General features: G+C 39.9%; 1 protein-coding gene across 3 annotated transcripts in view; it reads left to right on the forward strand.

Annotated features, from left to right (window-relative positions):
* naaladl2 (N-acetylated alpha-linked acidic dipeptidase like 2) overlaps positions 1–13,537 on the forward strand; it is a 557,200-nt gene that overhangs the window by 304,252 nt on the left and 239,411 nt on the right. For all 3 annotated transcript variants that reach the window (XM_085773820.1, XM_085773822.1, XM_085773821.1), the window contains 2 exons: positions 3,598–3,717; positions 9,592–9,724. In XM_085773820.1, the coding sequence (XP_085629946.1) occupies positions 3,598–3,717; positions 9,592–9,724 (253 nt within the window). The remainder of the gene's footprint in view (positions 1–3,597; positions 3,718–9,591; positions 9,725–13,537) is intronic.

Below are 13,537 nucleotides of genomic sequence, written 5' to 3' on the forward strand. Positions count from 1 at the left end.
ACAGCTCTAATCAATAAAACTGCATTTCTCAAACTCAGTTTTACTGAGTATGGCAGTGTGCAGTATCTGTTAGCTTGTGAAGACTCAGAGAAAGGCTTTCCCAACATTGGCCCTCCTTCACTCTGCCTCTCCTTGTTGTCTGCAATAATGACAGTGTGACTGTGAAGACACTTCATTTACTTGATGTGATAAGAGTTAATTACAGGGTGGATTTGAACAGCCTTCAATCAGTAGACTGCAGGAACAATCCATGACCTCCTCTCTCTTCTCCCTGCATGACTGCACTCCTTTTCTTTACCATTTTCCTGTCCCTTCACATGCTCTTTATTTAGAGGCTGGGAATTTCCTTTTTTCATCACTTTCTTTTGTAAATTCACCTTTTTTTTCTATTGTCTATACCTTTTTGTGGAGCCTCTCCATGGAGAACATACCATCTTCCATTTTGTTCGCTATAATCATAAACACCCAGCACTGAGAAATACATCATAGCAATATGAACACATCTCATTTATTTTAAATAAAATGACAAAAAAAAAAAAACATTGCCGATCAGCAAAAGGCTTTGATGAAGTATGCATGCTCTTTCTATGCCTGTGTGGGTGCACAGTACTGTAGATTGATTGGCAACTCAAAAATGCCCGTAGGTGTGAATGTTTGCATATCTTTATGTGTTGACCTGTCCATGGTGTACCTCACTCTTACCCTATGCCAGCTGGGATTGGCTCCAACCCACCTGTTAACCTGCTCTTAAATGTGATATAGACAAAGATGTCTTTCTTGACAACACAGTAGGTGACAACAAGGATATATCAATGTATTTAAAATGTGAAGTTTCAGAGTGTTGTTGTTGCACACATGCAATCAAGCTTTTCTCTAGTGCTGTTGAAAACACATTTCAGAATTGTGTGATTAAATTTGAAATTCTTAAAGGTATAATATGTAGGAATTACCCCATCTAGTGGTGCGGTTGCATATCGGAATGTATTCTTGATGTTGCATTCACGTGAAATCGGGCAGAAGTCAGACAGACAACACGAGGCAAAACAATACAGGCATGACAATATGTTGTCATGGTGATGTCGTATTGTTTACCTGACCCACGTTTTACCGTCTTTCATGACATCCGGTTGGTTTTCCGACGGCGTCATTCAGGTGCCTGACTGCACCTGAATGCAACACCAGTGCCTCCGTCCTTCCTCACACTACACAGTGGTGACAGTTTTAGCTGCTACCTGGAAAACTTTCTCCCCAAGCCGACAGCTCCGGTGAGTTTCTGTGGTTACTACGGTTACGCTGTGAAGGAAGAAAAAAGCAGTCGCTCAACTCATAGCCTTGATGTAGAAAAAATATATATAATTTATTAAAAAAGGACCGACGTTTCGACCTCACACAGGTCTTCCTCAGGGTGTACTCTACCTACGGTTACGCTGCCACTGAACGTAAAAAATGGCGATGCAACATTCAGTGCGCCCCCCCCCCCTTGTATATTTGACAACTCATTCTAAGGTACGGAAAGCTTTCATTTGTATGCGAGTGTGATTCAACTTCAGTAAAAGCAATATTACATTTTTGCTAATAAAAAGCCAAATAAGTTACATATTGGGGCTTTAAAAAAAATCACACATGGCCCAAATCCCCTACTGTATATTCCTAATTTTCCCTACTGAAAAAACACTGTCATGTGAGGACATCAGTTTCTGCAGAGATAACATGTGTTCTTCTCTGCATCACACAGTCAGTCACAAGGTTACCGTCAAAACTGAATCTTCTAATGAGCTCAGTGTCACCAAGCCTTGCCGAAGCTTTGCTCTTCTGGTGGATTATGTCTGCCTGAATGCCATTTCCTGGCAGCAGGTTACAAAACATCTTGAGCTCGCCTAAATATTGGCCAAGTGAGTGGTTTTCTATGATAAACTGATAAAAACGCTCTCCCCCCTACAGTCCTGTAGTCAGTAACCATAAATGTGTCACTGAGGATGTAGGTAACATTTGGGTTTTCTCTTACGGTGTGAGTGTGGATAGAACTTATCTTTAAACTCATCATTTCTCATAGGATAGTTTTTTAGTTACCTCTAATGGACTGAACGCAGTTTAAAAATACCACAGCATTTACAGTAGCAGCTACAGTATTTATACAAAGTGTTTATTATTTAATTCGGTAAAAATTGTCAAACATATTGTACACTGACGTTCTGTAGTTTGCCCAGAGTATTACCCTCCTTCACATCCTTCAAGAAGTTGAAATCAAAATCTAAGCTGAATGTCTGTCTGGGCTAACAGGAAAAATTCATCACTTCGCCAGGAGAATGATGGTCGCTCCGTCTTCCATACAGAGGCCGACAACATTGTTAATTTCATTATCTCCCAGCTATGAAATGAAAAAAGAAAAGAGGCAGAGAGGAAGAGGAGAGATGGATCTGGTTCAAGCAGCATCATCTCAGTGCATATAGAGATTCTTCTGTATTTCAATTTGCTGTGTCTTGTACTGTTCCATGGTCTGCAGTTTAAATGGAGGCCTTTTATGATGCAAATGCAGGCAGGAGCGATAAATCTCTCTCGCTCGCCTCTCCTGGGTTCTCCTGATGCAAAAGATGTGCGCTCACTCTCTCTCTGTCTGTCTCTCTCTCTTCCTCTCTCTCTCTCTCTGTCTCTCTCTCTGTCTCTCTCCCTCCTGCGTGTTCTCTCTCACACTTTGCTTTACTTTCTTTTCACTGCAGCATTGTGTTACACTCGCCCCCGGGCCACATGAAAAATGAATCAGGCCCAGGTGATGCAGTGGGGGGAGGTGGGGGTGACAGACGGGTGACAGAGAGGGAGGAACAGAGAGGTAGAGAGTGAGAGACCCCAAAAAGTATGCTTTGACTTTCCTTAACAAATTCTAGGTCACTTTAATTTGGGACATGATAACACTCACAGAGACCAATGTGTATACAGCTAAAACCACACACACACACACACACACACACACACACACACACACATAGCTACACAAATGCAAAAGCATACTTAGTCAAAGTGATTATAGTTTTTGGTCTATGACAGTGTTTTGCTATTGATCATGAACACTAAATCAGGAATGGTTCCATACACACTGGCAGTTCATTAAATCTCTGTAATTACTTTAACCTTTGTCAAATAGCATCTCAGAAAGTGCATTTATTTTCAAATTGTCTGTTAATTTAACACCTGATGTTTAATATCAATGCCCAAGACCCATGCTTCATTCTTAATACCAGCAGCTGAAGACGAGCTACGCCAAATAAAATGGCAAAAAAAAGGCTAGCAAAGATAAAACTACTCAGACCAGCTGAATACAGACCGAACCCGACAAAACATTCAATGTTACCTTTGAAAGCTTGATACCTTTATTCTATGCCTCGTGTTTTTGTGTGTCGGTTTTCATGAAGTTTGAACACCAATGCAGAGTAAGATCATACACAGTGTTGATAAGCTGATGAGCACACAGCTGACTGGCTACCTGACATCTGGCTTGGTAATTACTCACAAACATCCGGTGAAAACATTTGGTTAAAAACCATTCAGTGTGATATTAGGAACTGTTAATCCTGGAGCTTCTGTGCTGTTTCTCCACTTTAGGGGGAGGTGGTGGATGTTCAGTATGGCAGTGTGGATGACCTGAGGAGAGCCAAAGACAACCTGAACCTCACCAACCAGATTGCTGTGGTCAAGCTTGGTCAAGCACCTTTGCTGTACAAGGTAAGATGAAAATCAAAATGCTGCTCCTCTGCTCCTCTGAAAAGGGAGTCACATGTGGGATTTAATGCTCTACTTGAGATTTACACGATACTACAATTCTGCAGCAGGAAAAATATCCATCCAGACTGAGGAATGAAATCGTTTGATCTTTTAAAAATAAGTGCTTTTCATATAATTACAATATTTAAAGCTGAGTTTCCAAAATGATCTTGGGTATACCTGCACCCAGCTGTAACTCACTGGCCTTTGGGGACACTTCAGAATTAAAATACAGTCTGCTGCAGAGGGATTTTTGTACTCAACAGGGCATATTTCATATGGCCAGTCATGTATCACTAATTCTTATATTGTTTTTGCCATAAATTTCTCATTTATTTATCATATCTGACTCCTGTACCTCTTCAGTGCAAAGATGTCTGAATCCATTTCCCTTCATAAGAAATAACCTTAGCAATGCATTGATTGATTAAGTCTGTTTCTGCTTGGATGTTTGCCACATTCAATTCAAAGCAGTTATCCCATCAATTAGAAGATGACAGGGAACATATTGATTCCAATCCAGATAAACAGAACATAAACATCCACTTACAGTACATGTTAATCACTTAGTAATTTATCCTCATTTCCATACAAACAAAACGGAAGGTTAGAGTTTTGCAATAGAGAAGGGGGACATGTTGTATACTGTCAGTAATTTCTGACACCAAATACAGTATAGAATGTTAACTGAGCTAAGGTACAGTGCAATAAATTGTAAAATTAATAGGTTTTGATGCTACTGAGCCCGCTAGGGGACATGGGGGAAAAAAACAAAGATGAAGTTTCTCGAGATCCCGCAAAGGTTTCTCGAGATCTCGCAAACTTTTCTCGAGATTCCGCAAAAGTTTCTTGAGATCCCGAGAAATGACATCACAGACTGTCTGTCTGTGAGCAGATGAATAAATTACAGATATATGGACATTTCTCACTCTAATGATGCTTTTAGTGCCGTAGAGACGTGTTCACAGTTCATACACGATATCGTTTATTTTGTCAGAGTGGTCTGATGTGAGACGGAGCTCAGTTCTGGTGGGTCCGGCGGCCGGTCGGGTCTGATGCCTGATGCTCGGCTACGGCAGCTCGCTTTCTCCCGGTGATGACGGCGGAGTTTGACCCTCTGGCTCTGGTGTGTGTGCCCCCGATGCCCTCCACCCCTGCTTCTGCAGCCGGCTCTGATGCCTGATACTAGGCTACGCTATAGCGGCTCGCAGTTCGACCCTCTGGCTCCAGTGGTTCCACGTTATGTCAGTTTATCCAAATAATGCTTCTTTATAAACTTGCTGCGACTGGAGTCAGAGGGTCAAACTCCGCTGTCATCATGGGGAGAAAGTGAGCCTCAGACCCGGCTGGCCGCCGGACCAACCAGAGCCGAGCTCCATCTCACATCATACCGCTGCTACTGTCACAATAAAAAATATTGCGTATTAACTGTAAACACGTCTGTACGGCACTAAAAGCAGAGTGAGAAATGTCCATAGATCTGTTATTTATGTATCTGCTATGATCACAGACAGACAAACAGACAGTCTGTGATGTAGCAAAAGTTTCTCCGGATCTCTAGGGAAGTTTTGCGGGATCTCGAGAAACTTCATCCTCTTTTTTTTTTTACCCATCAATTTTTTCCCCCCATGTCCCCTAGGGGGCTCCGTATGATGCAAAGACAGGTGAAAAACACTTTTTTCTATCACAAACCCTGAAAGCTTTAGCTGGTAATTAGTGCAATTTAAATGATGCAAGTGGTGAAAGGACATTTCATACCTCAGTCATTTCAAGCTGTCACAGTAAACTTTAATTATTTTCATGGTTAATAATGGAACATGGAAAAAAAGAATGCTACTGGATGAATGGAATCTGCAAGAGTAAATTCAACTCACTGCTGAAGAGCTTCTGATGAGGTTTAAAGCTCTAAAGAAGTAAAACCTTGGGTGAACCTGGCGGGAGACTTACTTACAGTAACAAATGTTCTAAAGAGCGAACTTAGAAATGAAGACAATGTACTCATTGTCACTTGCCAACAGGTACTGTAAAAGATGTAACATACAATTTTCCTGCTGTTTATGCTAAATACAATCCTTAAATGTTTGTGTGCTTTGCCGCAGCTAAAACCTTTCTTTTTATTCACACAATAGATGTGCTGTGTCAGTGCTGAGGACTCGGGTGTGTGGTGGAGTGTGTTTGAGGTCACTTTCCCGTCTTTATTTCATGATGACGTGTACATGTTTAGGTTGTGTATCAGAGACGTTCAGTGAAGCCTAGCTCTAGTCTCTGAAGCTTGTTAACCCCGGTATTCTTCATAGTACACAGCTTAGCTCTCTTCATTGCTGGGTAGGCTTAATGTAGTCAGTAAGATAACTTTGAAAATATAAATTAAAAAACTACAGGTTATTATGCCGGTGCTGTTGTCAACACAGCTAACCTTAGCAATAAACGCTAGCTAGGCTGCAATTTAAAAATACTACAAATATACTAATTTAAAAATAATATAAACTAATAACAAATAACAATAATTTAATTAAACTTATACACAATACAATATTTACAAGGAGATCGGGGGAAAATAACTACGGTTGATTGAAGGAGAGTAAAGTTTGCGATGCTAAGGCCGACCAAGACGGTGACCAGAAACAGGCATACATGAAGCGGCGCTTTACCTGAAGTAGGAAGTGACTTTGTGCAAGAATCCTATTGCTTTCTATTTTTAAGTTTGAGAGAAACAGTAGCAGACTTTATCTTATTATCACCCATGCTCATTCTTTACTGAAGTTGACCCACAAATCTCAATTTATGGTCTTCATTAGTGGAGTTTACTCACATGTCATGAAGATGGCTCTGTGCACATCACAGCCATCCATAGCACTTCTCTGATCTGATTCAATGTGCAGCATCGAGGTTAATTACTAGACACAATAACAATGGTATCTCACAGTCTCCCTCAGCAGATGTTTTGCTCACTTGCAGTAGATGGTCTGGGACAGGTAGAAATGGGGTGACCTCCTTCACCCAAATCAAATTTTAACTTGTAGTGTTTGAATCCCTACATTTTGTTAAAAAAAACAAACATAATATTATTTCTTTTTAGCTGTCTCCTTTGCTTTATTTGTCCAACATTAATCTACTTCTGAGTGTGAGGTTAGTGAAAAATGACAGGCTAATGAGCCATAACAGGAGTAAATGGAGGTTACCAAAAAAAGGTAAAGGAAATATTTAAAGAGCTGCCCCCTCACTTCATTTACATTTACACAGTTAGCCTTTTAAAAATCCATTATATCATTATATCAGACATGGACTTGCTATCACATGGGACCGTTCCAGCAACAGGCTGCTGACCCATTTTTTGCCTCCTCGCCCGCAGTTTGTGACAAATTTGATCATGTGTGCCTCATAATGTCTCTGTGTGTCAGCAACTGAGAGAAATGATCGCCCTTTACATATAAGTGGGGGAAAGTGATTGATGAGCCTTGTGCTCTCACTAATGAGTGTGTGTGTACAAGTGTGTGTGTGTGTGTGTGTGTGAGAGTGAGTGTGTGACGGTGACTGCAGGCTCAGTGTTCCACATACACCTAGATTCACATGTGATACACAAAGATTCGCCATGTCTGGAACATGTTACATTAACTTATTGTGTGTGTGTGTGTGTGTGTGTGTGTGTGTGTGTCTGTGTGTGTTTGTATGTGTGTGTGCGCGTGCCGTGCGTGCATGTGTGTGTGTGTTTGTTTGTGTCTACTTCTATGCTAGGTTAAGATCTGGGTAATGGGCAAGGAAATTCATTATGTCAATAACCTCTCAAAGACAGCAGTACAAGGATGGATGTGTGTGTATGTGTGTGTCTAGTGTCCCTGCTTTGCAGTGAAGGACAAAGTTGTGATGAGAGAAGAATGGCCGTGGTCGGTTTCACATATTCAATAAAATAGTCATCTCTGCTCGTAAAAAACAAGGATGCTACATCTCCCATGAACAACAATGAAATACTGCTCTGTAGTGGCAGCTGCAGCGCACGTCCTCCCACCCAGAGGCTGTGATTTGATCATCATGAGAAACCAGGAGTATGAACAAAAATCAGCTTCAAATAGGATTATTAATGCAAAGTCACTAAAGTATTAATAAATGCACCTTCTTCTCTGATCAATATTAGAAGAAATGAGCACATAACATACAGCAATCAGACACATTATACAGTATATGTAGGTATATACTGTATATATGCACACAGTATATTCAATTAAGCCACAGAGAGTTGTCATCTCCTCTCAGCTCTGTGAGGTGTTTCCTTTCTGTTCTTTGTTGTGGTTTTCTTCTCCACTTACTTGTTGTGCACTCTCATCGCTTTCATCAGTCCTGTTTGCAGCAGAAAAAGGAATCTCTTATAAACCCACTGGTTTGCTACCTACCTGCCCAGCATCAAATAAAATAGTTGGGGAAAGGCAGAATATAGTGGGTTGACCACTAATTAGAAGGTCCTCTAGTATTGTAATGTAAAACACCAGTTGTGTATTTGAGTTTTGAGGAAGTGCTTTGAGTGGTCAGTAAGACTTAAAAATGCACATTCAGGTCCATTTACCATAGTCAGACAAAGCTGGTGACTCACAAACTCCACAGGAAACATTTGCCCACTAGAGAACCAGATATCACCCTCAGGATCTATTGAGATATACCGTACACTCAGAAGGTTTATTACTTAACACCTGGCTGAAGCTGATGTGATCTGATCTGACTGTCCTGAGATAAATACTGCCATCATTATGTTAATAGGTTCTGTTTGCAGGGCCGCTAGAAGTAATTTTGAGAAGGGGGAGCTGAAAAAAAAGCCTTTTTGGGGACAACAAACTAGGATATGTGCATTTTAACATACTGTAGCTCTCAGTAGGATGAGGAAGAGGTTTATCTTCACAGAAAAGAGGCACCACTGTCAACTATGTAAGGGATAATGTAGTGAGCCAGTCATTATGGAGAAATAAACCCCCGACAGGATGAATGGTGCCTTGACTCAAAGCGTACAATTCAGAAAAAAACAAATCTGCCCATGTTTTGTGTGGGTCACACTGGGTGGCTTAATTAAGTCTCTATTAAATAATAATAATAACAAAACGTGGAAAGGATTTTTATTTTTTATTGGCGCTATAAAGTGTCCTATAAGTCTAAATAAACTAAATGTAAAATAAATACAGGGGGGAAAAACAACAGCAGTTCTTATTGTAGCCAGACCGGGGGTTTGTAACACAGAATCAGTTCTCAGATGAATATTATGTTTCTTTTAATTAAACTTAAAAATGATGCAATAGGCCATTTAAACCTGAGTTAATGCAACATCACATTATGACACACACAACTCTGTTATGGGCACACCATCTAATTAGTAACCAAAACATATACAGTACGTATTTATAATTATTTCCAATATGTTTTTTAAATCTCACTCTGGCCACTAGGGGTTGCACCCCATTGCCGTGGCCATGTCTGTTTGTGTTGGAATTCAATGTGGGATTGTTTTGGTAGCTATACAGTAAGTTGTGGTGCTCTTGAGTTGTGCCTTATAGGCAGGTCATTCTATTGTCCACCCCAGAGTTACCAATTTACCTTATTTTTAGTGAGTATGCCTTGACAACTTTATGCAGTGGTATTTGAGTGTCTGTTTGCTACCAAATGGCTGAAAGTACAAAACAACACTCTTTTTAACTTAAAGTTCAAGTTATTTCCAGTTTCTCTGTTTTCCCACCCACAACAAAGCATTGCAAGGTTGAAATGTTATGCATGCATCTTAACATATTTATGTGAGTCTGAATGAAGCATTCCTTCTTCCTACTCACTGTGTCTTTGTGTGTTTGTGTGGCTGCCCAGCTGTCCCTACTCTCTGAGCTGGGGTTTGGGGGTGCTCTGCTTTACATCGACCCATGTGATGCTCCCCCTGGCCGCCACACTTGGAATCAAGCCTTCAGAGTGACTCTGAACCCCGGAGGAAACCCTGCCATGGGTGAGTGACTAGACTTAAATACCCAGTGATGTGTGCTTATTTACCAGACCCTTTTCCTACGTTCCTTCCAAGTGCATATAATTCAATATTTAAGAGCCAGTTTTGGTGCAAAAAAATGTCCACAAAACAAATTTCAGTGATGATGATTGGGTTCTTGGTACTTTATGTTAAGGGCCAGACAGTTTGGCTGGATGGTCAATCTTAGTGAAAAATCCTTGTCAAACATATTTCCTAATTTCTTTATTTGAATGTGTGAATTTACAGCACGTTTGGCTGTTTATATGTGATTTCTTAGTTTGCAATGCTTTGAGTCCTCAGGGCCACCATAGGTTTTACACAACCACAATTTTGTCATGAAGGTCTACAGGGAATTCTTTGGATTACATGACTTGGTTTTTGCTCAAATATATTGTATGGAATGTGGGACCTTAAATACACAGGTGTACGTGTGAAAAAAGCGAAGAGAAGGCTGAGTACTACCTGAAGCCACTGAATAATTTGTTGTTGTTTGAATCAGATGGTCAATATCTTATTCTGCTGACAGCTAACATGTAGATAAAGAAAAAGCAAAAACCTGAAAAATGAGAGCAAAAATGATTATGATGCCCCATCCATACAGCACAATGGATCACAGAATGATTGACAAGTATGAGAGTGATGTGAATTATTTTCTCTGGGCTTCACCTTCACCAGATCTCAACCTGGTTAAAAACATATGGAAGATTTTGGACCAGTGTGTTAAACTGATCTCCATCACCATCATCACCACACCAGTTGAGGGAATTTGGAAGAATGGTTCATAAGCGCCAATGAGCATTGATGTTGTTCTCAGACCATGTGACCAATTTCTCTTTTTTTCCCCTTTAAATTGTAATGTGGGAAACATATAAATGAATATAAGCTATACCCTCCACCAATCACTGTACAAAATACTGATATTTCTGTAATACAGGGGCAGCTTTTTGTAACAAAACTGCATCAAGGCTGTGCACGGTTCAAGATAGGCATTCCAATAGAATTAGATTCAATCATATCTGGTGGAAAATGGACACTTAGAAAAATACTTTAAAACCTCAAATGAAATATGATTTAATATTATCAATAATTTAAGCATGGGTAAGTTCGACTCTGTCTCTTTGGAATATGGCCAGAGCCTAAAACTTATTCACATTTCATACCTTGGCCTAAGGCTGAGGACATTATAGTTCTCTGTATCTTCGTTACTCTTTTCTACTGTATTTAAATCACCCTCCCAAGATGGGTGACCTCTCCGACCCTCAGTCTTGTCCCCACTTCCTGTTTTTCTGCCCGGTCTGGCCAATAGGGACGTGTCATTACCGCTGAAGTATCTTTAGTCCTTGTACGAGTCCCAGTACCACAGTAGCAAGACCCAGTAGAGTCCCACCAGATGTCTGGACTGCTGTGAGACCATGTGTACGAATATGTGTGTGTGGGGGGGTATTTAAGTGGAAGAGAGAGAGACAGATGCTGGCTGTCTGATCTCTCACCAATCGCAATGCTCTCAGGTCCCTGGTGCTAATACAGCTCAGAAGAACAGAAGATGTGAAAGGACACCTCATTACTCAAGTCAACCATACTTTATTCAACAGCCAGAGATCGCCCAGATTACATCTCTTTTTATAATTAGCCTACTAAAATAATATTCAGTGAGATTCATGTTCCTGGATTGAAATAAGTAAAACAGCTGGAACATCATTTCACTTATCTGCAACATTTTCAGAATAATTTTCACTGTTAAAGTTTGAGTTTGTTTGGTTATACTAATGTACAAGTTGGTAGGCACAGTAACTATGGGCAGAGACAAATCAACCGAGACTGAAACTGTTAAAGGTGTACAGAAATGGCCGTTTGTCCTGTTTGTCGCGCCGAGTTGTCCCGAGCTGCAACACGAGTTTACCCGAGTAAGGAAAACAAATTTGATTGGTCGTTATCGAGCGGGCGGGATATTCAAAGTGTGGGGTGAGACCGAGCTCCGTGTGTGTGTGCGTGTCTCAGACGTTTGAATGACGGATGACGGATCCAATATCAGTGGCTGGTGAATCGTGTGCAGGCTGACGTATAATCCGTGCACCTGCATTATCCAATGCGAGAAAAAAAAATACACACTTTCATCCCGGATTTACTCAAAAATAGAATTTTGCACAAAGTTTGGCCTACATCGTCTGATAGATGAGTTATTAAATTAATTTTATGATCCAGAGTGGGCTCAAATTCAGTTTTCTTTTCTGTACACCTTTAAGCACAACTAGACAATTCCTTGGACTTATATGATATGTATTAAAATAAAATTAAGTTTGAAGAATATTTGCCATTTAAAATACTTGGCTGCACAAGTAATCACAATGTAATTGAAATCACGATTCTTTCTGATAAAGTTAAAATGCATCACAATATTGCTGTGCAATGTCAGCACCATATTTGTTGTGTTTCTACAGAAACACCCATCACATACTGTATTACAAATGACATAACATATAATACAGTACATTACTGGGGATAAAATCTAAATACATACATGTTTGATATAAATATGAAGGCCATAATGATCTCATAGCATCTACCCTCTTACTGTATGCTCTTGGATTCAAGAGCATACAGACAAAGATGCAGACATTTTTTTTTTCAGGTTCATTTCTGATAGATCTTGTCAGTGCTATGATAATATGACATTTTACTTCTCCCACTCTATTTCTGAATATATAGTACACAAAATGAATTGTGTATTAGGTTTTTTTTTTAAATCTTGGGCTCACAATTTGATTCAAAATTGATTCTTGATTCAAAAATAATTTTAACAGGTCATATTGCATATGACAGCATACGTATATCATAAACATACAGTATATGATGGTCAGAGGTGTAATGCTATTTGCTGAGGTACTGGAGAGAGCACTTATAATGTGCATGCATGCAAGAACATAGAACATTAAGATGCAGTTTATTTCCAATGACATCACTGCTCCCACAGGGACAAGTTAACATAGATTGGTCAACTATGATCATATCATCAAATGTTAGACTGACTTTCATCATGTTGACCTCATGACACAGCATTTGACAGACATCTAGATCATTAGACTGTACTGTGGATGTGATGCATGTAATTAGCATAGAATTAAGCAGCAGGTGAATGAACACAGGTGATTTGTCTTTCGAATTTATTCACTTAAAAAATGAAGCTTCACTGGAAATGATAAGTGCCTGCAGTGCAGACAAAGCTCAGGAGAAGCATACAGGTAACGCTATGAAAATGTAGCTAAGCTAGTTTTCATTTCCAGGAGCGTAACATGCCAAAGATCAACAAGCTGATTTTGTCATGCATCCTTACTAATTAACAAATGAAATCACAATACAGCTCAGAAACTACCAGCAGCAACCAGCAACTTGTAAAGAGGAATGTTTTCCTGTGTGATCAATGCACTTAATGCACGCTTTGTATTTCAAGTAATGCACCATAAATCTCAATATGACAATTCACATGTCATTTGTCGTCTTTAGATCTGTTGTTTTAGTGGCAATCTGATTTTAAGTGAACATAAAGCCTGTGGATAACATGGGTCTTTAAGAGCTGCTTTCTCTCCTCAAGGATATAAAATCTGAAATGTATCCAAACACTGCCCTCAGTGAAGCTAGAGACTGAGTCACACTTTCCTTTTTGCTTTCTATTGCTGACATTGATCTATAGTCTTGCTCAAGCCACAAACTACCTGGCCAGAAACCAACACAGTGCCATCTCTCAGACTAGCAAATTAACTGTTACAAGACAGAAAACAAAGTCAAATTTCTTGTAAT

Source organism: Trachurus japonicus, chromosome 4, assembly GCF_045865225.1.
Source record: "Trachurus japonicus isolate A0001 chromosome 4, Traja_1.0".
In the NCBI taxonomy this organism is placed as follows: Eukaryota; Metazoa; Chordata; class Actinopteri; order Carangiformes; family Carangidae; genus Trachurus; species Trachurus japonicus.